This window comes from Ylistrum balloti, unplaced genomic scaffold (assembly GCF_031769215.1).
Source record: "Ylistrum balloti isolate Yb309-2 unplaced genomic scaffold, AGI_CSIRO_Ybal_v1 Utg370312, whole genome shotgun sequence".
Lineage (NCBI taxonomy): Eukaryota > Metazoa > Mollusca > Bivalvia > Pectinida > Pectinidae > Ylistrum > Ylistrum balloti.
In genome coordinates, this window is record NW_026782231.1 from 1,343,502 (window position 1) to 1,371,045 (window position 27,544).

At 35.2% G+C, this 27,544-nt stretch overlaps 1 protein-coding gene across 1 annotated transcript; it reads right to left on the reverse strand.

The window, feature by feature from the left end:
* Positions 1-6,701: 6,701 nt before the first annotated feature.
* On the reverse strand, positions 6,702-27,075 carry LOC132553242 (alpha-1,3-mannosyl-glycoprotein 2-beta-N-acetylglucosaminyltransferase-like). Its single transcript, XM_060217471.1, has 11 exons — positions 26,980-27,075; positions 21,682-21,790; positions 19,835-19,976; positions 19,171-19,285; positions 12,666-12,804; positions 11,491-11,625; positions 10,863-10,953; positions 10,194-10,298; positions 9,245-9,335; positions 8,562-8,732; positions 6,702-6,815 (listed from the first exon to the last, which is right to left on the reverse strand). Exons 1-11 carry the CDS (start codon positions 27,073-27,075, stop codon positions 6,702-6,704), a joined length of 1,308 nt encoding a protein of 435 aa, XP_060073454.1.
* Positions 27,076-27,544: the final 469 nt, after the last annotated feature.

Here is a 27,544-nt window from a genome sequence, read left to right on the forward strand (position 1 = left end):
AGTTAAGTGTTGTTAATTGTTGTCATTATGTGTTGTAGTTAAGTGTTGTTATCTGATGTAACTATGTGTTGTAGTTAAGTATTGTTATTTGTTGTGGTTATGTGTTGTTATTTGTTGTAGGTAAGTGTTGTTATTTGTTGTAACTATGTGTTGTAGTTAAGTGTTGTTAATTGTTGTCATTATGTGTTTATTTGTTGTGTAGTTAAGTGTTGTTATCTGATGTAACTATGTGTTGTAGTTAAGTATTGTTATTTGTTGTGGTTATGTGTTGTAGTTAAGTATTGTTATTTGTTGTGGTTATGTGCTGTTATTTGTTGTAGGTAAGTGTTGTTATTTGTTGTAACTATGTGTTGTAGTTAAGTGTTGTTATTTGTTGTCATTATGTGTTGTAGTTAAGTGTTGTTATTTGTTATAACTATGTGTTGTAGTTAAGTGTTGTTAATTGTTGCAACTATGTGTTGTAGTTAAGTGTTGTTATTTGTTGTAACTATGTGTTGTAGTTAAGTGTAATGTGTTGAAGTTAAGTGTTGTTATTTGTTGTCATTATGTGTTGTAGTTAAGTGTTGTTATTTGTTGTCATTATCTGTTGTAGTTAAGTGTTGTTATTTGTTGTCATTATGTGTTGTAGTTAAATGTTGTTATCTGTTGTAACTATGTGTTGTAGTTAAGTGTTGTTATCTGTTGTAACTATGTGTTGTAGTTAAGTGTTGTTATTTGTTGTGGTTATGTGTTGTAGTTAAGTGTTTTTATTTGTTATAACTATGTGTTGTAGTTAAGCATTGTTAATTGTTGTAACTATGTGTTGTAGTTAAGTGTTGTTATTTGTTGTAACTATGTGTTGTAGTTAAGTGTAAGTGTTGTTATTTGTTGTCATTATGTGTTGTAGTTAAGTGTTGTTAATTGTTGTCATTATCTGTTGTAGTTAAGTGTTGTTAATTGTTGCAACTATGTGTTGTAGTTAAGTGTTGTTATTTGTTGTAATCTGTTGTAAGTTAAGTGCTGTTATTTGTTGTAGGTAAGTGTTGTTATTTGTTGTAACTATGTGTTGTAGTTAAGTGTTGTTAATTGTTGTCATTATGTGTTGTAGTTAAGTGTTGTTATTTGTTGTCATTATGTGTTGTAGTTAAGTGTTGTTATTTGTTGTCATTATCTGTTGTAGTTAAGTGTTGTTATTTGTTGTAGTTAAGTGTTTTTATCTGTTGTAGTTAAGTGTTGTTATCTGTTGTAGTTAAGTGTTATAGTTAAGTGTTTTTTATGTTTTGTAGTTAAGTGTTGTACTTAAGCGTTGTAGTTAAGTGTTGTAGTTTTGACATGGTTATGATACAATTCTCTTTGAATACTGTAGTGTAATATAAACTTTCCTATGGGAAAAATGAAACTAATGTTTAATTTCAATAAAATATGACAGTTAAAGTCATAAAGATGACTGATAAAAAAAGCTAAACAGTTAAGAATGAAAAAATATTTTGGTATTATACTGGTTCCGTGTTGGTTGCTTAAGTGAACTACAACATTTTTGGCCAAATTGTGTGAATCTGATCAAAGTTATATCAAAAGATTTTTCACTGGTAAACATGATTCCTACAGCTGAATGGAGTTCTGCGAGAAAACATCTATATACGTATGTATGTGTGTAATATCTATTTCTGGTCCATTAGGAACTGTATGGTCTGTAATAACAACCAATAAGGCTTGTCTGAATCAATGTTAAACACTGATGTATTACAGTATAAATATTGTATAATACTGAGACAATATCATTTCATAAGAAATCCTTGACAAAAGAGACATAAGGTAAAAATATCAAAACATTCCTTACTATACCACAAGTCTGGAGAGAAATATTATACAATTTCTTACTATACCACAAGTCTGGAGAGAAATATTAAACAATTTCTTACTATACCACAATCTGTAGAGAAAAGTTAAACAATTTCGTACTCTACCAAAAGTCTGGAGAGAAATATTAAACAATTCCTTACTATACCACAAGTCTGCAGAGAAATATTAAACAATTTTTACTATACACAAGTCTGTGTGAGAAATATTAAACAATTTCTTACTATACCACAAGTCTGTAGAGAAATATTAAACAATTTCTTACTATACCACAAGTCTGTAAAGAAATATTAAACAATTTTTACTATACACAAGACTGTAGAGAAATATTAAACAATTTTTACTATACACAAGACTGTAGAGAAATATTAAACAATTTTTACTATACCACAATCTGTAGAGAAATATTAAACAATTTTTACTATACCACAAGTCTGCAGAGAAATATTAAACAATTTTTACTATACCACAATCTGTAGAGAAATATTAAACAATTTTTACTATACCACAAGACTGTAGAGAAATATTAAACAATTTCTTACTATACCACAAGTTTGTTGATAACAAAGTAACTGGTCAACATGTAGAAGAAAGAGTGATAAAAACATCCTACCACTGCTGGGGTTTGAACAAAAGGCCCTTCCGTCTCTAGTCACACAATCTACTGCAGACTAAAGGGAAATTCCCACAAGGCGACACCAGTAAGATGACTCTCAACTTGTACCCTACTCTCTCCTTCACAAAGTCCTGGTCACGGCACCAAATTTGTAAAGGAGTAATGAAAAACACCCTGCCATCATTGACTTCTAGTTGGATGCTCTTTTCATAACTAAATGGAAATTCATTCTAGTTAAACAGGCATCCTATATTTTCAACTTCTACAAATATACTTTTATAAATAAATCAACAATATACAGCATGTTTTGTTAAACAGAATCTGATTAAATACATCTTCGTTAGATATAACAGTCACACATACATAAACCTAAATTGTGCTCATATAGACAGGTGCTCTTAATAAAAGTTAACAAACCAATCCAGTATCAACAGTACATTCTAACTAATATTATTTCTAAGTAAAGTTTCAAAAAGATCTGGAAAATAGTCCCAACACCTGTGTTTTCAGCAAGACACAATATAGGCTTAGTATAACACCCTAAATAAACAAGATCTGTAAACCAGCAGACAATTTCTTCTAAATGAAGTTCATTAAGAACAAGACATGACATTGAAGCTAATCCAGTAAACTTCTCCTATATAACAAAAGACACTGTTTTCGGCTGATTTATTATTCTGATGTTACGATGCTGTGACAAACAACTGTGAAATCTATTCCAGCCTGTAAAGCTGTACAAGGTAATACTGATGGAACACAGTGAACAAACATGTTGCAGCATAAATCCAGTTAATTAGGGATTCCTTACCCATAGGTTCCCACCTAGTGAAAGTTATCTCTGTGGCGTTTTCTGACCCCCATCTTAGACTTGTTTAATGTTTTTCATAACATTGTTAACAAGAAAATTTGGTATATGATGTACATTCATTGAGAGTTAACATATGTACATTTATATATATACGTCGTTAATAAAAACGGCCAATTTCAATTCATATTGAGTCTTTGTGGTTTATTTACAAGTCTAACAAGCTTGCCATGGTAGCTGTTCATAGTGGAATCATTGATAAAAATTTTTAAGTGTTTCCCTGAAATGTTGTCTCACCGATGACAGTCAAGGGCATTTACTTTCACAAACTCTGACCTTAGAACATAGGTCAACTTCAATTCTTTATGCAAACTCCATTGGGCTTCATCCTAGGAACATGCCAGCCAAATATCATGCCTCAAGGCTTTTTAGTCCATGATAAGAAGGCGTTTCAATGTTTTAACAAACTTGACCCAGTGATCTTGAATATAAGTCAAGGTCATTTATTTTTGCAAACTCCTTTGGGATTCATCATAGGAACATACTAGCCAAGTATCAAAGTATTTGGTCATTTGGTTATTGAGAAGAAGTTATTTAAAGGAAAAAGTAGACACTAGATGAATGATAAACGCCTGATGCAGGACAACGCTTCGTGGCATGAGCTCACTTGAACCTTCCGGCCAGGTGAGCTAAAAATTAGATATCTGAGGCACATATTAAAATGAAACACAGAAAAGAAAATTATTACCCGTTACATTAACATAGAACAGTACCTGAAAGACACCAATTCTATAAAAAGATATGGTCCTAATGACTTGTCCTATTGAACATAAAATGACATCAAATGATGCCCTACCTTGTAGAGGTTATTTTTATAGGTCTCTGTTTTTACATGATAACTTTGTGAAAAAACTCTTTCTTGCTTCAAGCTTTTGGGGAAATCTGAAAAACTTGACCCATTGGAAAAACTCTCTATCTTATAACCATCACCATAGCAACACATTTTCACAAAAATCAAACTTCATCAAAATACTCACTTATAATTATCGTTAAGTCAGTTATTTTGTTCATGCTGAAATTTGGTTACTAGAAGAGTTACTTTCTTTGATACAGCCATGTTCCTGTCAAACATTTGTTATTTTTTAACGCTTGATACTATTTCCTCTCTCTCAGTAACATTTATTTCTCAAAAACAAACTGTTTCCAGCCAACATGAGACAGCAATATTGCCATTTGCAAGTCACTGATTCACTCTCTCACTCATCAAATTTACAAACTTGGAATGCTATAGTAAACATATAGAATATATACATAGTATAATGTATATATATAATGTACATGATATAATTAGGTAGACTTCTAGGAAGTCTGCTGCATATAAAATACATATTATCTAGCCATCTTATCATTTGAGCTTTTCTATTGGTTGAATCTAGATCACATGACCACCTCATAATTTATAATGACTTCAGTTATATATAGTGACTTTATCAGGTCATTATTACATCCTATCACTGTATTAACTAAACAGTGATACCAAATTTACAAAGTAACTTTGTAAACTCACGCTAAATATGATGACTGCAAATACACTGAATTGTACACCAGAAATGAAGGAAAATGATAATGGCACTCTGAGATTGAACTAGAGTCTAAATCTGAGAATTTTATCTGAAAACCTTGAGAATAACTCCAAGTTGTTATCCAGGTCATAATCTCAGAACATAAAACAGTATGTTAACGGTAATTCTTGTTGGTATGTGGTTTTATTGAGGGTCACTGACCCAGATCAAACCATACATCAAACTATCAACATGATATGACTTATGTACTTATCAGGCAATATGACAATGTGTGGTAATAACCCCACTCCTGTTGATGACAGTTCTGACAGCAGAAATACAGTTCTGACAACAGAAATACAGTTCTACAGCAGAAATACAGTTCTGACAGCAGAAATACAGTTCTGACAGTAGCAGAAATACAGTTCTGACAGCAGAAATAAAGTTCTGACAGCAGAAATACAGTTCTACAGCAGAAATACAGTTCTGACAGCAGAAATACAGTTCTGACAACAGAAATACAGTTCTCACAGCAGAAATACAGTCCTGACAACAGAAATACAGTAACGGAAATACAGTTCTGACAACAGAAATACAGTTCTGACAACAGAAATACAGTTCTCAAAGCAGAAATACAGTTCTGACAGCAGAAATACAGTTCTACAGCAGCAGAAATACAGTTCTGACAGCAGCAGAAATACAGTTCTGACAACAGAAATACAGTTCTGACAGCATAAATACAGTTCTGACAGCAGCAGAAATACAGTTCTGACAGCAGCAGAAATACAGTTCTGACATCAGAAATACAGTTCTACAGCAGAAATACAGTTCTGACAGCAGCAGACATACAGTTCTGACAGCAGAAATACAGTTCTAACAGCAGAAATACAGTTCTGACAACAGAAATACAGTTCTGACGACAGAAATACAGTTCTGACAACAGAAATACAGTTCTACAGCAGAAATACAGTTCTATAGTAGAAATACAGTTCTGACAGCAGAAATACAGTTCTGACAGTTCTGACAACAGAAATACAGTTCTGACAACAGAAATACAGTTCTACAGCAGAAATACAGTTCTGACAGCAGAAATACAGTTCTGACAGCAGAAATACAGTTCTGACAGCAGAAATACAGTTCTGACAACAGAAATACAGTTCTGACAACAGAAATACAGTTCTGACAGCAGAAATACAGTTCTGACAGCAGCAGAAATACAGTTCTGACAACAGAAATACAGTTCTGACAACAGAAATACAGTTCTGACAACAGAAATACACTTCTGACAGCAGAAATACAGTTCTACAGCAGCAGAAATACAGTTCTGACAGCAGAAATACAGTTCTGACAACAGAAATACAGTTCTGACAGCAGCAGAAATACAGTTCTGACAGCAGAAATACAGTTCTGACAGCAGAAATACAGTTCTGACAACAGAAATACAGTTCTGACAGCAGAAATACAGTTCTACAGCAGAAATACAGTTCTGACAGCAGAATTTATAAATAATATTGCTTTAGCAGTAAATTTATCTGAAAGTATTGCACTGAGATATCACTGTATTACAATTTCTCTGTGTTGTTTATATAACAATGGATATACAAATTAGACATTGTTCTAATTTGCCGAAAAGTGATAATACACTAAATTGTGACTGCCACACTATCTTCACATGAGATTACACTCACACTTTCAGTACCAGGTAAAGTCCTGGATTTATCAAGAATAAACATTCTGACTAATTTTACCCTCTGTACTGCGACTGAAAGGTTGCCTGCCGGATATACTTGAAAAGATGAGCCCTCATATGACCAAAGATAAAATATTTGAATGTTCTTGTTTCAAGTTCAACAATATGAAGGTCACCGAGAGGCCAAGGTCACGTCCATTTGATGTCATATTTTTGCCAATCTGGTTTTGGAGCAAAATAAATTCTCTGTCCATGGTGGACGAAGCTGACAACTCCTCTGTAAGCCACACGTGGGACACCAGCCTATAAACAACAAAAACACAAACTGTTTTATCATCGTGTTTATGTAACTGAACTTCTCTGCTATATTTTTGTTACCTACTTGAGGTAATTAAGACTTCTTTTTAAAAATTTCAATAAGGGAGCCTCTCTAAGACCACTCAGACCAGATCAGTACAATTTACCTTTTCTATTAAATCTGAGAATAAGAATCAATATTCTGCCTCTCAATCAACACTTCATAGTCTGATTTGATCGTTTTATGAATTGATACTTTTCATATTTTTATTTGAACTTACATATTTTATTAATATTTTAATCAGTTTTAGAGTCAATCTCCAGGTGGTTCTGAATGAAAATCTACTAAATAATTATATATATATATATAATGTAGATAAAGCACAATGCTCACATACTAGTTAAGTTTATGTCTGGTACCAAATTATTCCCAGAAGAGGACTGATCTCAAAAAACGAGTGTGAAAATCTAGTTGGAAGGTGAATTCCATTGGTTTCTTGGTACCAAAACAATAACTCATATGTGAGAAAATACAACTGTGTTAGCTCCTAGATTTGTAATTATGGGGCAAAATATACCACTATTAGCTCCTTGTTTTGTAATTATGGGGCTAAATATACCACTATTAGCTCCTTGTTTGTAATTATGGGGCTAAATATACCACTATTAGCTCCTTGTTTGTAATTATTGGTCTAAATATACCACTATTAGCTTCTAGTTTGTAATTATGGGGCTAAATATACCACTATTAGCTTCTAGTTTGTAATTATGGGGCTAAATATACCACTATTAGCTCCTAGTTTGTAATTATGGGGCTAAATATACCACTATTAGCTTCTAGTTTTGTAATTATGGGGCTAAATATACCACTATTAGCTTCTAGTTTTGTAATTATGGGGCTAAATATACCACTATTAGCTTCTAGTTTTGTAATTATGGGGCTAAATATACCACTATTAGCTTCTAGTTTTGTAATTATGGGGCTAAATATACCACTATTATTCACACGAGTAAATTCCAAAAAATGCACAATGAAAAGAGTAACCCAATATATTTTTCCTCTTCTGTAAAGATTTTGGTTTATTCTTTAGTTGATGCCCTGTTCCTTTCCTTTCAGGTAATTCTCCTTCATCCAAAGATACTTTCATCCCAACAGACACAAAATTTTAAAGTTTCCCCTCCTTCTTAGGCCCACCCCTTTGCCCCAAAAGGAGGTATGGCACATGGTTTAAACAAAGACCCCTTTCCACACTAAAATGACAAAATTAAGTCATTTCTACAGAAGACCAACATTTTAGACGAAATGGATTCCACTTTACAGAAAGATGCATCAGACCAAATTTGAACAAATTCTGTCATTCCTATAGGAGGCTAATCCAGTCTTGACCCCTCAAGCCTCTGGGAGCCAACATTGACTGATTATACAGAACTGATTCAACTTTACCCACAGACCCTTGTTAAACCAACATTTGGTCAAACCTGCACAGTTATTCACGGCAGCAATTCTTAGAAAAAAGTTGATGAACAAAAGATGCTGTGCCAAGGTGTAAGCTTTTGTCTTTAGGACCAGGTGATCTAACATGAACATTTCTTGAAAAACAAATGACATTAGATGATGATATCTACTAGTCACTAAGTCCTACTGTAACGTTAAAAGATGTCATTCTGTCCAGATTCTAAACAAGCTGGGGAGTACACAAGCGAAAAGATTGTTATCTCTGCTCAAATTACAGAAAATGACCTCCAACTGACCTTGAAATCATCCATGATGCCAAGTTTCTTGGCAGTTGCCTTGAATTGTTCCTTTGTTGTGTATGTAACACGTAGTGCCTTGAGGTGTTTTTTACTTCCAGACATCACTTCAGCAACCGTCACCTCTGGTGTGTCATACACCAGACGTTTGAACCAAGGGTCATAATTCTCCTGTAATATATACTTACATAGGTCAAAGTTCACACTGGTTCTTAATTTACCTGTACTACATGAAGTTATCGTGCAATACATCTTAACATAGTGGTCACAGTTCAACAGGAGTCAAACTTCTCCTCTAATACATAAACACAGATCTTAAGGTCATAGTTCAACAGGGCGCATAATTCTCCTATAATACATAAACATAAATCTAGAGGTCAAAGGTCAACAGGGGTCAAAGGGTTCCAGTGATATATGAATATATTAAATTTGCCAAGAAAACATATTTGAGTGTTCTGGCATTTCAAAAATTAATATAAATGATAAGGAGGAAATGAACACAAAATTGTTTTTAAATCAAAAATAATTTTAAGTTGTTATTTAAGGCATCAATAGCAGAGCTGTAACTGTAGTACTCTGATCTCTGTATCATTTCATCCTTTCTCTCATGTAACAGCATTAACACTGTTTACACAGTGACACTGCAGCACGTATCATAGGTTTATGTATCTAGGTGTACTTACCTTCATGAGGTAGGACAGATTTTTCTTTGTGAATGCTACAAACTGGTCATTCAACTTGATGTGTTTTAAATGTTTCTCAAAGTATAAACCCCTGTAAGAACAAGAAGGAAACCTCAGGAAATCTTTCCAGTTTTGAAACCTTAAACAAGATGTAGACAAATCTTAAACAAGATGTAGACAAATCTTAAACAAGATGTAGACAAATCTTAAACAAGATGTAGACAAATCTTACACAAACAAAAGATTTTTTTTGAAGATTGAAATTATCATGATTTTATCAAAAGATTGAAGCAAAAAGGAAGTCTTTATTTATTTATTAAACAGGTTTTATGTCCACAATTACGACCTTTTGACCTTTCAGCAGATGAGAGATCTATAATTGTCTTCTTTATTCAGTATGTGCCATCTTCAAACATATATAATTTTTAATGATTTTATTAATTCATTAAAATTTGCCAAAAATAGAAAGTAACAACCTAAGCAGTTTTCTGATTGGTAACTTTATCAATGATAACCTCATAACCTGATAGCCTCCATTTTGATATACAAATGATACAAATATGGTCTGACTTCAGTAGTGTTTAGGTTTTTTGACTGTGTGTTCCATTTTCCTTCAACAATAAGAAAGTGTGTGTGCTTCCATCCAAGCCAACAAAAGTGATTAATATAAGTTGGAAAAATTCATTTCACAATTATTGTAAAACAAAATAAGTTTAATCTTAATGATATGTGACCTACTTTCTGACCTCAGTAATGATACCTGTGACTACTTTCTGACCTCAGTAATGATACATGTGACCTACTTTCTGACCTCAGTAATGATACAGGTGACCTACTTTCTGACGACAGTAATGATACAGGTTACCTACTTTCTGACCTCAGTAAAAATCCTTTTATTTCTGTATATATGACCTATGTTTTGACCTCAGGAGTGATATACATGACTTACTTGCTAACTCCCTTCTTTCCAAATGTACTTGTTCTACAAATCTCAGGTCGTATACAAACTCTGTCCTTCCTCTGGTCCTGATGGCGCATCCAGTCATCCCAGAACCTGTCAAGATCATTCACTCTGAATTCTATTCACTGGACAATCAAACTGCAAAGCTTGTCATTATTTTTATTTCCTATCCTAGCAAAATCATCATTATGATATCATTTATATATAAGTATATACATTATGTAGGCACAGGGTGTGTAAAAGTAAAAGTATAATCCAATATGGCCACTGGATCTCAACTTCCTGTATTTAGAGGTATTACTGTATAGATATATAACAAGAGGGATTATAAACAGGCCAAAATTCTTTGTGGAGGTCAGCATCATCATATACTGCTGGTATGTATAGGGTTTATAACTGTAAGACACTCACACTCGCTGCTCAATGAATAATTAGCTAAATAATGATGAAAATATAATCTAATAGTACATATTTATCTGCAGTGATTTTTTTTGCCCTATTTGTTTACTCGAGTCAAAATTGATGTTATTTCCCTGAAATGAAGCAAAATCAAAAAATATTTTCCCAATTTTCCCAAAAATTCTGCTTTATTTTCCCAATTCAATAAGGCATAGGATGCTGTAAAATAAAAGTAGAAAAAACAAAGATCTGGCGTACGTTATAGGCCACTTTGGTCCAATCTCCAGCCATGTTTTCCTTTCCATCATCCAGCCAAGTCCAGGAAAGAAGTCAGACCTGTACAGCAGTTCTGTCATTACCAGAAACAAAAACAAAAAACACAATAAACATGCTTTTTCTCTGAGAGTTAACACTGTGGCCATCACATACTATCCAAAACAATCTGGGTAACATGGCAGTGTCATAAACCTTTTATCAAACTTAAATGTGACAGTGTGTTTTACCTTACAATCAATTTTCATGACATATTTGTCACATCTGTGTTGATTCAGACAATGTCCTCTTATGTTTGAACATGTGATTTTGAAATTTTTACATAAAGATCAATATCTGGTGATTCTTGTATTTTCTGTGACTTGAGCAAGTCATGACATGGCCAATGTCAGGGGGACAAAATCTGGTGATGTGGTCAAAAGACATGACCACAACAGTACAAGGGATTGAATCACACTGAAATGTTCAACAGTCTACTGCCAGAGCTAAGACAGAAATTCTAAAATACAAACATCAAACACTTATAGTACTAATGATAGAACTAAACAGCTGAATACAAACTTCTCACTTCCGGTTTTTATCAATAACCCGGTTTTGTTTGACGGTGACTTACCCGCCTCCTCCGAAACCATTCCATTCTTCCCATTGTCATTCCATGCTGACACACACCACACTGAAGGGTCAGAGGTCAGAATGGGATAAGTTGCTGAGAAATACTCAAAGAAATCTGGCGAGATGTCAAGGTCATCTGAAGAGCAAAGTTATTTTTAGATTAGAATCTGAACGTATGGCAGTCATACTTTAGATGTGAAAATCAATTAACAGTGTGTTACATATAATTATGCATAAATACAGGAGAATTCAATACAGGCCCTTAATCTTCAAACCTCAAAAACATGTATGTAACAACATTTCTGAGATATCAAATAAGAGATTGTGTTAAAAAGATTTTTCATTAATGGCATTCATCAATTTATGAAATTTGGCAACACAACAGAATGTGTGTCAGTGTGTTGAATGGAACTTTTCACCAAGACAACCTGGGTTTGGGGGCTTGTTAACACCTCTGATTGGATAAACAAAGATATAAAAAAACAGACACCAGACCAAGAAAAGTGATAATATTTCTGAAGGTTTCACAACCAAAAAATACTTTATACATTATATGTGCTATTGTCAGGTAATCTCTGATTTAATTGATCATCAAATCTAGGAACTTAACTTTGTGATCGTTTGCTACGTTAATTGCCCCATCAACAGCAGGTAGGGTTTCCTCATGGTTATCACACTGAACACCATAAGGGAAGCCTGCCACATGCAAACTATGAGATAAAATATCTCGTCAAAGGACACAACTACAACAGGAAAATCTCTGCTTCACAAACTGCTCAAGTCTGAGAAACAAGAGGACCATGGGCCTTAACGGTCATCTGACATGAAATACAAGATTTCAAATTTTGAACTTGAGAAGAAGTCGAAAATGTGTTTTCAAGGTGGCGGCCATGGTGGCCATGTTGGATTTCAGACCAACCTGAAATTAACAAACTTTGGTCAGGATCATGTCACGATTATTTCAGGTAAGTTTCAGCTCAATAAGACATGTAGAACTTGAGAAGAAATTGAAAATGTTTACGACGGACGCTGGATGCCGCCGGACAAAAGGTGATCGCAATAGATCATCAGACCCTTTGGTCAGATGACCTAAAAACCCCTACCTCTCTGATCTTTAGGTTGAATTTGTCGGATACGATAACAATCTGATGTAGTAACAATGAAGTGTTTACTTACCCTCTACAATGATAACAGTGGAGTAGTTGAACTTTAAGAAGACCTGGTCCAGGGCCCACTTGTAGTGACGAGCAATTTTATAATAACCTAGGAATTTTTTATCCTTCTTATTCAACTCCATATTGGTCTGGTTGGGTTGCTGAAATTAATCAATTTTATGATTATAATGAATTAACAATCAATAACTTCTGGTATATACAGATGTACATTGATGTTATAAGTGAATAACGGCATGAGATATATTGGACTAATTTACAAGGTAATAAGACCTAGTATTTACATGTGTGTTGCGTACACTCTAATTGAAGCTAACCAACAACGGTGTTTGTATTTATCAATAAAGATGTTTGGCGACTAGACTGGTACAGGTTTATACAGACATGTTGTTATTACTTTCCTACCAATGAAACCAGACGGCTCATTCCCCAACACCAACTCTGCCAACTTGAAAGGAGGGTGTTTATAAAGGGAATCCTTTGATGTTAAAGTTATAGTCTGTTTCAACTAAGAATGTCAACTTGTCCTTGTAAATAGGATACGTACATATCAATAAGGAAATAGGTAAAGTTTTTTTTTGTTTTACATATATAAATGTAACACATTTTTGTAGTATATGAAGTATTACAAAATAGTTATTAAAGTATTTAAAATTGTTATTTATTATTTTAATGATTATCATATAAGATTATATTTAATTGATAAATAAAATTTAGTAAGTCACAATGATACACTGATGTCTGTTATTAAATTGTATTTGTATTACATACTTGGTATATATAATGTTGAAACATTATCCACATTTTAGCATTAAATAAATTATTATCTAATATAAATAGTAAACTCCTAAATGAAGCTGAATTAGCACTATGTATGACAATACATTATCCAGTTATCTAGATATTATGTCCTTTTACAACCTGTAATAATCAAGTAATCCATAAGTCCAGAAAACACAATACACTCTATCCAAGATGCAGAAGCTCGGATGCTGAATCGGCATAGGTCATCAGGTCGATTGTCCCAGTCTGGAAACGGTCCTTCAAGGTGGCCAGGCGTCTGTCAATGTTGGCGTATTTCTTCTTCCGGGGTTGAATGGTGCCTCCTTCGTCTCTCTGAATCCGGCTGATGTCGTTCATGTTCTGTATGTCCTTAAACGTCTGGATGATGGTGTAGATGTTGGGGTGGGCATGCAGTACCTTCTTCAGTTTTCCGTGCCAAGCTTCCAGATGGTTGGTAGTCCGGGGTCCCTCGGTTGAGAAGTGGTTCCAGGTGGTACGATCTCCCTCTATCCATTGTGTGCAGCTACCTCAAAATCGACGAAGGCTGTAGTGGGTCGGAATGGAATGTCGAAGTGTGCCATGTGATCCTGGAGAAGGGTGAAGAAACGGCTGTAGATTGCCTGGCTCTTTCCGGGAAGTAATGCGTATACGACTGGTGTCATGATGCCTTCATTCTGTACATGGACGCTGTAAAACATTGTTGGACAGTTGTAGAAAGTTCCGTCACAGAAGAAGGTGTCAGATGCTGCAAGTTCGGCCAGGTTCTCCGACGAAGCGAATGCGATCATCCTGTTGTTCTGTTCACCGTTGTCAAAGAGGAGAAATGGTTCGCCTGTAGATGCTTCTGTCCATCTTCCATCCAAGGTGATGTCGGCCAAAGTCTTTGGTAGTGGAGGAGTCTGCTTGCGGCGAGCACGGTAAAGAGACAATTTCGCTGTGTAGAATGTTGGTAGTCGCTGGACCACGGCCTTCGAAGTGTCATCCCAGTCGTTGTCTCGGAGTTGATTGAGCTCTTCCTCAAAGATGGACGGAATAGGCTGGACCGATTATACGCATTTGTTGGTGATCTGGTTCATGATCTGTTTGGCTACAACACTGGCTGGGCCTGAGGCGTGGGTGTGTGGATTTCTTCCGAAGTTAGCTGGTATGTTGTCGATTGTCGAGAGTGATGCTGAGCAGCCTGAGGTCGAACATCTCCAGAATGTCCTGCTGCCGTTCTTTCGAATCTGTCTGAAGATGAATCCATTATGTGAAAGGTTCTGTCCGCCTCTTCTGTTGGTGATGAACTTAACGTTGATCTTAGCATTAGCCATACTGTTTTGTATCAAACAACAAAGATAATAATATCACTCAAATTAAACACAATTTACATAAAAACTGAGAGAAAATACAAGATTAACTAATATATATATGACAAAAGTTATGATTTGACAATATATATCTGTGACAAAAGTACAGTAATAAATCAAGCAATGATTGAAATATTGATCTGTCAAAGTGCAGATTGAAATATGATAATTTCCCAAAATGAACTTGGCTTTTACACATTTCCCATAGAATAGCCTGGGATTTAAACAGATTTAACACAGATATTTGATTCCTTTATTTTACAGTTATTAACAGTTTTCAGTTTTCTGAACAGTTATCAGAATCAGAACTTAATCATCTGATTTACCTGTTTTCTGAACAGTTATCAGAATTTACCTGTGCAAGTTACCTGTACTACAATTCTAAAACAGCTTATAATCCACTATCATCACAGTTGACCTCCTATGTAAACATGTTGTCATATACAGAGTTGGTGTTCGGGGAAGACCCCAACCAGACTATAGTTTTCCTATCCATTGTGTTGCCAGCACTCTAGTGCTTTCATTCTTTGATGGATTCTCATCAGCCTTCACACAATCAATAACATGAAATTATCATACACTAGTTTGAGTTTCAGGGTTTTGGGTTAAGTTCAAGGTTAAAGGTCACTGTTACTTTTTTATAGAAAATTTATAAAACATTACAGTGTATTAGTTTGTGGAGCTGGTAGGGCACATGTATTATTTCAGCTATACCTTATGCTTGTTATCATTGTATAGAAATACTCAGTATTTCCTTTCATCACAAAATTTTATACAGAATTGCTGTGGTCTTATACTAACAATGGTATGTATGACATTTGTGATGACATACTTCTGTATGACGTCACACTCTGTAAGTGATCTATATACTAACCCTGACCTAACCCTAATTAGGCCGACGGGACTTATGTTGACAACATAAGCGGCCATTTAAAATAAGTGAAATAAAGTCTTTTTTTCCCCCCAAAATGGTTAGATTTTTTTTTTATTAAACCAGAGGGTTAGACAAGATCTTCAAATGATAAAAATTACAATTAAAAAATTCCACTAGAAAGGTGTATGGTTAGAGGTTGAAAACATTTATGTTGCATTAGGTAAAGGGCAATATGGTTAGCATTCGCAATTTATTTTTTTCTGCTTTTATTAAAAAATATAGAGGGTTAGGCTCACCCTCGGGGTTGAATTCTAACCCTCTGCTAACTCTAGGGTTTGAAAATTTTGGCAAAATTCAGAGGAAAAAAATTGAGTCAACCTATAATATGCAGTAGTCACCATGCTAACTCTGAAATCAAGCACGGGGTAGCGTTTTTACTATTTATTCCATAACTTTCGCAACAATGGGGCGTTTAGGCTGAAACTTCACAGAGAGTTGCCCTGACATCTATATTAATATTTCTGAAATATCAATGCTCTCCCTTTTCAGAATTTTGAGAAATCGAAAAAGTCTATATTGCGATTTTATGTTGCAAAATCCACCAAAATTTACCCCTTCAGAAGAATCTTTTTTCTGAAAATTGGTTTAGGTTAGGAAAATAGTTTTCTGTGGCCTGAAAGCCACATATCCAAGGTTTCTGGCAGAAGTTAAACAATTCCAAAATCTTCTTTTTTGACCATAACATCGAGGTATCATTTTTTCCCCTGTTTTTTCCCCTGTCTGCAACATAACTTTCATGAGTAGATCATAAAAACATAATTAACAGACCAATTTTTTTTCTAGTTTTTAATTCAAATAATATTTTTTGAACAATGTCCTAGCACACAAAAAAGAGCTGTATTTTTACAAGAAAATGGTCAAAAACATGTTTGAAATGGTAAAAGAAAATCCCAAATAACGAACATTTCGGTTTTTCACTTTTTTCTCCAAAAAATACTCCAAACTGAGCCTAGAGATTACTTGAATCGCTTTCCTTATAAGATTTCCTAAATTTTGACACCTAGTAGACTTCTGCACTCGCATATTTTTTTAAAAATAGCCCCAGTCAAAGTTAAAGAATCACTAAAAAATGCCTTTTTTATTTCTGGAGATAGAGACACGGAAAAACTTCCATGTAATTCTTTTTGATGTATTTTCATGTTATAAAGGCACTTTTTTCCAGAAAAATATTTTTTTGAACACTTCTGTACATTTTAAAACATGTAAAGTTGCAAGAGTCCATTTCTGTGATTAGATTTCAAACGATATTTCCCAGATAACCTATTAATTTTAATTCATTTTCTGGAAGCCCTTTCAGTGCCCTTTCGAAGGATATTAACGGTTGAGCTCCAACTGTTCTACTTAAAGACAAAACAATATGTTACTTTTCTGATATTTGACTTACAACTTCACTGTTTTCAGTATGCAACATAACCACATGCAACATAACTAATCCTGTGATTAATTATGTTGCTATTGGTCTAACCAACTGCAACAAAATAGCTCCGCAAACGCGGTATGAACATGATTATCAAAGCAGGAGAAAGAGAGACAAGAGGTCCAAAGACATCCAGACACATTAGGCAACCACCGGACAGATTCTTTATGGATGTTCTGACGATCACTATAGACACTGGTATTCAGGCAAGATGGATACTCTTAGCCCTGGAGGACACCATATCTTGGGCGAGAATGACCTTCAAACCCAGAAAGTCAAGATCAATGGTCATAAAGAAGGGCAGAGTAACGCAGCAGTTCCAACTACAGGGGGAGGAAATACCATCCATCATAGGAAACCCCACAAATGTCTGGGGAAGTGGTTGGATGAATCATTAGGAGATAAGGCCAACATCCAAAGGATAGAACAGCAGGTCAGAGAAGGAATATAGACAAGACAGGTCTCCCAGGGAAACTTAAAGCTTAGATTATCAGCATGGCCTCCATCCACGCTTAGCTTGGCCCTAGATGCTTTATGAGATTACAACTTCAAAAGTGGAGAAAATGGAATGTATTATCAACAGACACCTCCTGAAGTGGTTGGGAGTTCCTCCAAGCTTTACTGCATTAGGCCTATACAGCAAGACAGCAAAACTCCAACTCCCCATCTGTTCACTCATGGAAGAATTCACGACAGGCAAGGCAAGACTCATCATGACCTTGAAGGACTCCAGAGATGATAAGGTGTGATTAGCCGGCATGAAAGTACGAACTGGCAGGAAATGGTAGCATCAAGAGCAGTTGACGAGGCTGAAAGTAGACTGATACACAAAGACATTGTTGGAACAACAGCAGTAGGAAGACAAAGTTTAGGAACAACTGAGATCACCTTCTGGAAAAAGGATGATGCAGAAGAAAGGAGTAGGAAGGTCCAGAAGGAAATTAGAAATGGTGAGGAAGAACAAAGGCAGGCCAAAGCAGTTGCATTGGGAGCCAAAGGAGTGTGGACAAGATGGGATGCAGAACTGCGCGCACTTTCCTGTTCAGAAATCTGGAAGTACCCGCAATTCCAACTCCAATTCCTCCTCCGGACTGTGTATGATGTGCTATCAACACCAGCAGATCTCCACTGATGGGACCTTGCAGGAACACATGATTGCCCCCTGTGTGGACAGAGAGGAACATAACACCATATTTTTACCTCTTGTAAGGTGGCCTTAGAAGAGGGAAGATATACATAGCGCCACAACCAAGTCTTAAGGGAGCTGGCAGATATTATGGAAAGGGAAAGAAAGAATAAGGCCAGCCAACCAAGGTCCAAACATACACAGATAAGGTTTGTGAAGGAAGGTGAGACACCAACATCCACATCACCGCAGAGAACTTCTGGAATTCTTTTTCAGGCAGGAGACTGGAAGCTGGCAGTAGACTTTAATCAGAGACTAACTTTTCTGGACATTGTACCAACCAACCTTTGGCCAGATATGGTTCTTTGGTTGTCAACGACAAGAATGGTCATCATCATAGAGCTGACAGTTCCATGGGAGGAAAGGTGCAGTGAAGCACACGAACGGAAGAAAGGAAAGTAGGAAGCATTGCTGATGGAGTGCAGGGAGAAAGGGTGGCAGACTTGGAGCTTCATGGTTAAGGTGGGATGCAGGGGCTTCCCGCACCATCTGTGTGGAAAATGCTATCTGCATTGGGAGTGTTAGGCAGGACCAAGAGATCAGCGGTGCAGATGATGGCCAAGGCAACAGAGAGATCTTCATGCTGGGTGTGGATGAAGAAAGACTCGAGTAGCTGGACACCCACCACCAATGTGCAGTGACTGATCATCATTGTGTACCCCCATCCTGAGAGTGTACTGAGCTAAGGGTTGAAACGCACAATGAGGGATGGCCTCGATTGAGGACGTCAGTGGTGAAGCAGTAGAAACATCTTAGCTGTATTAAAGCAAATGTACAATGTTGTCGGTGGCAACATACTTCTGTATGACGTCACACTCTGTAAGTAATCTTCATACTTACCATTATATGTACAACGTTGTCGGTGACAACATACTTCTGAATTACTTCAGCTGTTGGTTTATGAGCACAGTCCTGACTCACTATGATGGGAAATTGTTCCTTCGTAGTACGAAGCCTGGAGATGATGAAAAAGAAAAATGTAACTTACTGGAATCTTCTAGATTTCTTGTAGTACACATATGTCGTTATCTTTTACCAAATTAAGCAAATCTGTTAACAGCTAGAAGTCCTACTTAATTGACTTTCCACAGCCCACAATCATACAACTAATATATATCATGACTTTGAATACTGCATACTTGTTTAATCTCAAGACACTGATATTTTACAATATTTGTCTCAGATGTAAAATTAAATTTCACACCACTCTGTCTTTGGTAATTCATTTTAGTATACAAGTAAACAGACATTAAGATTTTCTGGGGTTTTAATTCACTGTTTAATAATTGCTGGGTTTCAAGCTGTCTTAAGTTTATATCCTCAAGAATACTATCAAATCAATTTGATCACATTAAAGGGAGACAATTTCATTAAAGGGAGACAATTTCAATTTGTTTACATTATTTGTAATATTCCTACCTGATAGACAGGGCAGAAGTTATCAATACACATATGACTTCAGTTAGTTTCACTATATGGTAACTATATCGGAGTAAACACTCACCTGATGAGTTGGTTCAGACTTCTGTTTACGGTGACTCGGTCACAAGCAATCAACAATACAGGGAGCACCACTTTGCTGAGATCATGGACGTCTCCTTTTCTGTCCGGCAGAACTATTGGAGAATGTGTTTTTGGCTTGTTTCCTAAGATATACAACCAGCAGTTATCAATATCAACACTCCTGTAACCTCCACATACCTATATGTATACATTACCCTCAGTCTGTGACTAAAGAGCTCTACTAACTGCTTAGATAAGGTCAAAACAAAATTTCTGTTTCCTGTTTCTGCCAGAAAAAAGAAAACGTTAGTAGCTATGGATTTTTTTTGGGGGAAAATAATATTTCGTTGCTTTTGACAGTAAATTGAACAACGAAAGTTCCTCGGAACTGTATGTATCGCCTGCATAAAGTGTCACGGTCACCTAGAAATAGAACTGGATGTGCAACGATCAACCATAAAGTTGTAATACCAAATTTCGTTTCTATAACTTGAAGCATAACCACAGAAAGTCAAGAAAACAATATTCCCAGAGAATTTTCTAAGTTCAAAGGGGCATAACTCAGCCAAAAAGCGTCACAGACAGCCGGGAATTATACTTAATCTGTACCCTTGCAACAAGAAGCCATTAATAAATTTCATTTCGATAACTCAAAGCATAAGCCAAAAAAAGTCCAGAAAACAATATTCCCAGGAAATTTTCTAAGTTGAAAGGGGCTTAACTCTGCCAAGAAGGGTCACAGACAGATGGGAATCAAACTTAATCTGTACCCTTGCAACAAAAAGCCATATACCAAATTTCATTTTGATAACTCAAAGCATAAGCCCAAAAAGTTAGGAAACCAATATTCACTGGAAATTTTCTAAGTTGAAAGGGGGCATAACTCTGCCAAAAAATGTCACAGACAGCCGGGAATCAAACTTAATCTGTACCTTTGCAACAAAAAAGCCAAATGCAAAATTTCATTTTGATAACTCAAAGCATTACCAAAAAAAGTCCGGAAAGCTTTTCTACGGACGATGCCGCCAACGACAACGATGCGTGACGACGGACAAAGTGATCCCTAAGTGTGTGCTAGCTCTGCAGGCGACACAAAAAGAAAATGAAAAAAAACTGAAATAGAAGTTTGGTCAATAAATATCAAAGAAATGCAGAGTTATCACATCCAGAAGAGATGTATATTTGTCAGAAGCTCATGATTTCACTTTTGGTTTATGTGAAAATTCACAATATCTTTAGGCATTTGTGTGCATTTTATAGAGTTCATCCCAACACTGATGATGTCATATAGTCACAGTTATCTCCCCTGTACTGAGAGATCAGTCTATATATATCACTAGTGTCTGAGGTAAGTTTACCTCCGGGTGCTTGGACTGCTGAGGATCCCCAGCCAACAAAACATTATCAAATCAACATGGAAATTTTAGATTAATCTCTTGGTAAAAATGTTGAAAAAAGAAAGGTTGGTAATACAAAAACAGGATGGCTGGGAACGGGAAACACACAACTTATTATCATCACTTTTATTTTTTGGTCACCTGAACAAAATATCCTCTGCTTAAATTATGATTTCACAAACCATTAACTCTGTATGACCTCTAATCTTTGTGAACTTAATACAAATCTATTTCATTACCTACATCCAATCCTGTTTATGATAAGACACACTGGCCATTCCTTATCTGAAAACTATTTCATGGATGACCCCTGAATGACCTCTTTAAGAAATCTTACCCTTTGTAACTCTGTCACATACTGGTCAATTAATTTTCTGAACTCTAACCTGTGCATGACATCTGAATAACCTCTGTATGACCTTTAACCCCTTTTAACCCTGATGAAACTTACCTGTTTCATTACGCAGACTTTGCAGCTTGGACAGTAGTGCTAGGTTCTGTTTTAGCTGGTTCTGTATACCAGTATCTAAGATGTCAAGTTCCATGCTAGGCGGGATCACCTGAATAGGACACATGAAATAAATGGAAATACATTTATTTGAAATAACCTTCCTAAAACATGTATATTGTATCATACAATGTGTGACTTCAACATAAGTAACCAAATGTGAGAGATCTACTCTATTCATGTAGTCACAAACTCATCCATGTCTGTATGTGTTCATTAAAATCTTAAACTCATAATTTGAATCAAAGTTGCCCCTTGGTCCTCTTAAAAGAATATATACATTTATGTACATAGAAGAAATGTATTAAAAAGCCACGAGGAGCGGGAAAATATAGAAATGAAAAATAAAATCAACAAATTTCGTCTAATTTTAGTTTTTATTTCTATATATATGTGTAATAGGAAGGAGTAATGGAAAACACCTCAACCCTGACGGGGTTCGAACTCGTGACCCTTAGGTCTCTTACTGGACACTTCTGTCTGACTAAAGGGAAAATACTACTTCTACACACAAACAGTAACACAGAGATTTTACATAATATGCATATTAGCTTAAAGAATGTGATATTAAAAGAAAGTAAATCAAAACATATGATATTAACAGTAATTAACCTACTGATTTATGGTATGTGAATTCTATCTTGAAAGAAAGTAACTGAATATTATGTACTAAATGATCATTATTACTATTATTAATAGTTTTAACTCTGGGAAATACTAGCTGCAATATATCAGTAGACTAGAGCACTCTTCTCTTCAGCTCAATCAGTTGAGCACAGAACTATTAAGCCAGAGGTACCAGGTTCAAAACCTGGCAGAAGCTCTAAACCAAAAAAATGACCATTGTCACGTCGTCAAATTTCCATATATCAAAATCTGATACTTCTAAAGACTACGCTTACTGTAAAGGTTTTCTTCAATCCCTGTCAAATCTTCTATCTTTATTTCAATATGATTTTCCCATGTATGTTTGACTGTGTATTGTTTGTCTGTGTATTGTTTGACTGTGTATTGTTTGTCTGTAAGTATGTCTGAATGTGTATTGTTTGTCTGTGTATTGTTTGTCTGTAAGTATGTTTGACTGTGTATTGTTTGTCTGTATGTTTGACTGTGTATTGTTTGTCTGTGTATTGTTTGTCTGTGTATTGTTTGTCTGTGTATTGTTTGTCTGTAAGCATGTCTGACTGTGTATTGTTTGTCTGTATGTTTGACTGTGTATTGTTTGTCTGTGTATTGTTTGTCTGTAAGTATGTTTGACTGTGTATTGTTTGTCTGTGTATTGTTTGTCTGTGTATTGTTTGTCTGTAAGTATGTTTGACTGTGTATTGTTTGTCTGTGTATTGTTTGTCTGTAAGTATGTTTGACTGTGTATTGTTTGTCTGTAAGTATGTTTGTCTGTGTATTGTTTGTCTGTGTATTGTTTGTCTGTAAGCATGTTTGACTGTGTATTGTTTGTCTGTATGTTTGACTGTGTATTGTTTGTCTGTGTATTGTTTGTAAGTATGTTTGACTGTGTATTGTTTGTCTGTAAGTATGTTTGACTGTGTATTGTTTGTCTGTGTATTGTTTGTCTGTGTATTGTTTGTCTGTGTATTGTTTGTCTGTGTATTGTTTGTCTGTGTATAGTTTGTCTGTGTATTGTTTGTCTGTGTATTGTTTGTCTGTGTATTGTTTGTCTGTAAGTATGTTTGACTGTGTATTGTTTGCCTGTGTATTGTTTGTCTGTAAGCATGTCTGACTGTGTATTGTTTGTCTGTAAGTATGTTTGTCTGTGTATTGTTTGTCTGTAAGTATGTTTGACTGTGTATTGTTTGTCTGTGTATTGTTTGTCTGTAAGTATGTTTGACTGTGTATTGTTTGTCTGTGTATTGTATCTGTGTATTGTTTGTGTAAGTATGTTTGTCTGTAAGTATGTTTGACTGTGTATTGTTTGTCTGTAATTATTGTTTGACTGTGTATTGTTTGTTTGTCTGTATGTTTTAATGTGTATTGTTTGACTGTGTATTGTTTGACTGTGTATTGTTTGAGTGTGTATTGTTTGTCTGTGTATTGTTTGACTGTGTATTGTTTGTCTGTGTATTGTTTGTCTTGTATTGTTTGTTTCTGTGTATTGTTTGTCTGCATGTTTGACTGTGACTGTGTATTGTTTGTCTGTGTATTGTTTGTCTGTAAGTATGTTTGACTGTGTATTGTTTGTCTGTGTATTGTTTGTCTGTAAGTATGTTTGTCTGTGTATTGTTTGACTGTGTATTGTTTGTCTGTGTATTGTTTGTCTGTGTATTGTTTGTCTGTGTATTGTTTGTCTGTGTATTGTTTGTCTGTAAGCATGTCTGACTGTGTATTGTTTGTCTGTAAGTATGTTTGTCTGTGTATTGTTTGACTGTGTATTGTTTGACTGTGTATTGTTTGACTGTGTATTGTTTGTCTGTGTATTGTTTGACTGTGTATTGTTTGTCTGTGTATTGTTTGTCTGTGTATTGTTTGTCTGTGTATTGTTTGTCTGTAAGTATGTTTGACTGTGTATTGTTTGTCTGTGTATTGTTTGTCTGTAAGTATGTTTGACTGTGTATTGTTTGTCTGTGTATTGTTTGTCTGTGTATTGTTTGTCTGTAAGTATGTTTGACTGTGTATTGTTTGTCTGTAAGCATGTCTGACTGTGTATTGTTTGTCTGTAAGCATGTCTGACTGTGTATTGTTTGTCTGTATGTTTGACTGTGTATTGTTTGTCTGTGTATTGTTTGTCTGTGTATTGTTTGTCTGTGTATTGTTTGTCTAAGCATGTCTGACTGTGTATTGTTTGTCTGTGTATTGTCTGTGTATTGTTTGTCTGTGTATTGTTTGTCTAAGCATGTCTGACTGTGTATTGTTTGTCTGTGTATTGTGTGTCTGTAAGTATGTTTGACTGTGTATTGTTTGTCTGTGTATTGTTTGTCTGTGTATTGTTTGTAAGTATGTTTGACTGTGTATTGTTTGACTGTGTATTGTTTGTCTGTAAGTATGTTTGACTGTGTATTGTTTGTCTGTATGTTTGACTGTGTATTGTTTGTCTGTGTATTGTTTGTCTGTGTATTGTTTGTCTGTGTATTGTTTGACTGTGTATTGTTTGTCTGGAAGCATGTTTGACTGTGTATTGTTTGTCTGTGTATTGTTTGTCTGTAAGCATGTTTGACTGTGTATTGTTTGTCTGTTTATAGTTTGTCTGTGTATTGTTTGTCTGTGTATTGTTTGTCTGTGTATTGTTTGTCTGTAATTATGTTTGACTGTGTATTGTTTGACTGTGTATTGTTTGTCTGTGTATTGTTTGTCTGTGTATTGTTTGACTGTGTATTGTTTGACTGTGTATTGTTTGTCTGTAAGTATGTTTGACTGTGTATTGTTTGTCTGTGTATTGTTTGACTGTGTATTGTTTGTCTGTGTATTGTTTGTCTGTGTATTGTTTGTCTGTGTATTGTTTGTCTGTAAGTATGTTTGTCTGTGTATTGTTTGTCTGTATGTTTGACTGTGTATTGTTTGTCTGGGTATTGTTTGTCTGTGTATTGTTTGTCTGTAAGTATGTTTGACTGTGTATTGTTTGTCTGTGTATTGTTTGTCTGTAAGTATGTTTGACTGTGTATTGTTTGTCTGTGTATTGTTTGTCTGTATGTTTGTCTGTGTATTGTTTGTCTGTAAGTATGTTTGACTGTGTATTGTTTGTCTGTGTATTGTTTGTCTGTAAGTATGTTTGTCTGTGTATTGTTTGACTGTGTATTGTTTGACTGTGTATTGTTTGCCTGTGTATTGTTTGTCTGTAAGTATGTTTGACTGTGTATTGTTTGTTTGACTTGTTTGTCTGTATTGTATTGTATTGTTTGTCTGTAAGTATGTTTGACTGTGTATTGTTTGTCTGTGTATTGTTTGTCTGTATGTTTGACTGTGTATTGTTTGTCTGTGTATTGTTTGTCTGTAATTATGTTTGACTGTGTATTGTTTGTCTGTGTATTGTTTGTCTGTAAGTATGTTTGACTGTGTATTGTTTGTCTGTGTATTGTTTGTCTGTAAGTATGTTTGACTGTGTATTGTTTGACTGTGTATTGTTTGACTGTGTATTGTTTGTCTGTGTATTGTTTGTCTGTAAGTATGTTTGACTGTGTATTGTTTGTCTGTGTATTGTTTGTCTGTAAGTATGTTTGACTGTGTATTGTTTGTCTGTGTATTGTTTGTCTGTAAGTATGTTTGACTGTGTATTGTTTGTCTGTGTATTGTTTGTCTGTATGTTTGACTGTGTATTGTTTGTCTGTGTATTGTTTGTCTGTGTATTGTTTGTCTGTGTATTGTTTGTCTGTAAGTATGTTTGACTGTGTATTGTTTGTCTGTAAGTATGGTTGTCTGTGTATTGTTTGTCTGTGTATTGTTTGTCTGTGTATTGTTTGTCTGTAAGTATGTTTGACTGTGTATTGTTTGTCTGTAAGTATGTTTGACTGTGTATTGTTTGTCTGTGTATTGTTTGTCTGTAAGTATGTTTGTCTGTGTATTGTTTGTCTGTAAGCATGTCTGACTGTGTATTGTTTGTCTGTAAGTATGTTTGTCTGTGTATTGTTTGTCTGTAAGCATGTCTGACTGTGTATTGTTTGTCTGTAAGCATGTTTGACTGTGTATTGTTTGTCTGTTTATAGTTTGTCTGTGTATTGTTTGTCTGTGTATTGTTTGTCTGTGTATTGTTTGTCTGTGTATTGTTTGACTGTGTATTGTTTGACTGTGTATTGTTTGTCTGTGTATTGTTTGTCTGTGTATTGTTTGTCTGTAAGTATGTTTGACTGTGTATTGTTTGTCTGTGTATTGTTTGTCTGTAAGTATGTTTGTCTGTGTATTGTTTGCCTGTGTATTGTTTGTCTGTAAGCATGTCTGACTGTGTATTGTTTGTCTGTAAGTATGTTTGTCTGTGTATTGTTTGTCTGTAAGCATGCTTGACTGTGTATTGTTTGTCTGTAAGTATGTTTGACTGTGTATCGTTTGTCTGTGTATTGTTTGTCTGTAAGTATGTTTGACTGTATTGTTTGTCTGTAAGCATGTTTGACTGTATTGTTTGTCTGTATGTTTGACTGTGTATGGTTTGTCTGTAAGTATGTTTGTCTGTGTAAGTGTTGGGCTTATAACAGGTCATAGAAATAGTACAGATGTACTTGTTAGTTATTCTTCTACACAGTCACAGTATCTGTAACATCAGAAATTGGATCTTATTGAAGGATAACTGGGAAAACCTACCTTGCCTGGGTGCCTTAACATCAGAATGAGGTATATGATGACATTCCAGCACAGGAAAACTGCCACCACTGCACTCACTACATGTCTGCGTCTCATCCTGATTGGCACCTTACAGCATCACATCATGATCCAAGAAATTTTAACTTATAATTTTTGATATTTGTGAACTTAAAACACTTTTATTAAAAGCAAATTGAATCCTTCCTTTGATGAAAATCTCTGCCATCTGTAATTCAAGAAAAGAAAACATTTACCATGGGGCCCTATTATTGTTCCAAATGGAGGGCATAACATTGTCACTTCCCATCCATCCTTATGTTTATGCTACCAACCATATTTTTCAACTTTTTGGCAACTTGGTACATGACTTAATTAATATGTCATACCTGTTGAGAAGTCAGTGTCAAACGCATGCAAACATTTGCCGTTTTACTAGGATTGGGGATGAATCCTAATTATATAACAGTGGGTAGGACATTACATTGTGACTTTCTTGAGATAGGCGGTGCTGATGATTAAAGCACTAGATTTGAACACCGATTGTCATCACATTCCCGTCCAGCTT

Excerpts from the sequence above, each read along its gene's own strand:
- LOC132553242 (XM_060217471.1), bottom strand. The coding sequence starts at position 27,075 with ATGAGACGCAGACATGTAGTGAGTGCAGTGGTGGCAGTTTTCCTGTGC. Across the intron at positions 12,805-19,170 it reads ACAACGTTGTACATATAATG|CAACCCAACCAGACCAATAT; the intron begins GTAAGTATGAAG and ends GATTAATTTCAG. Across the intron at positions 10,954-11,490 it reads AATGGTTTCGGAGGAGGCGG|AACTGCTGTACAGGTCTGAC; the intron begins GTAAGTCACCGT and ends TGGTAATGACAG.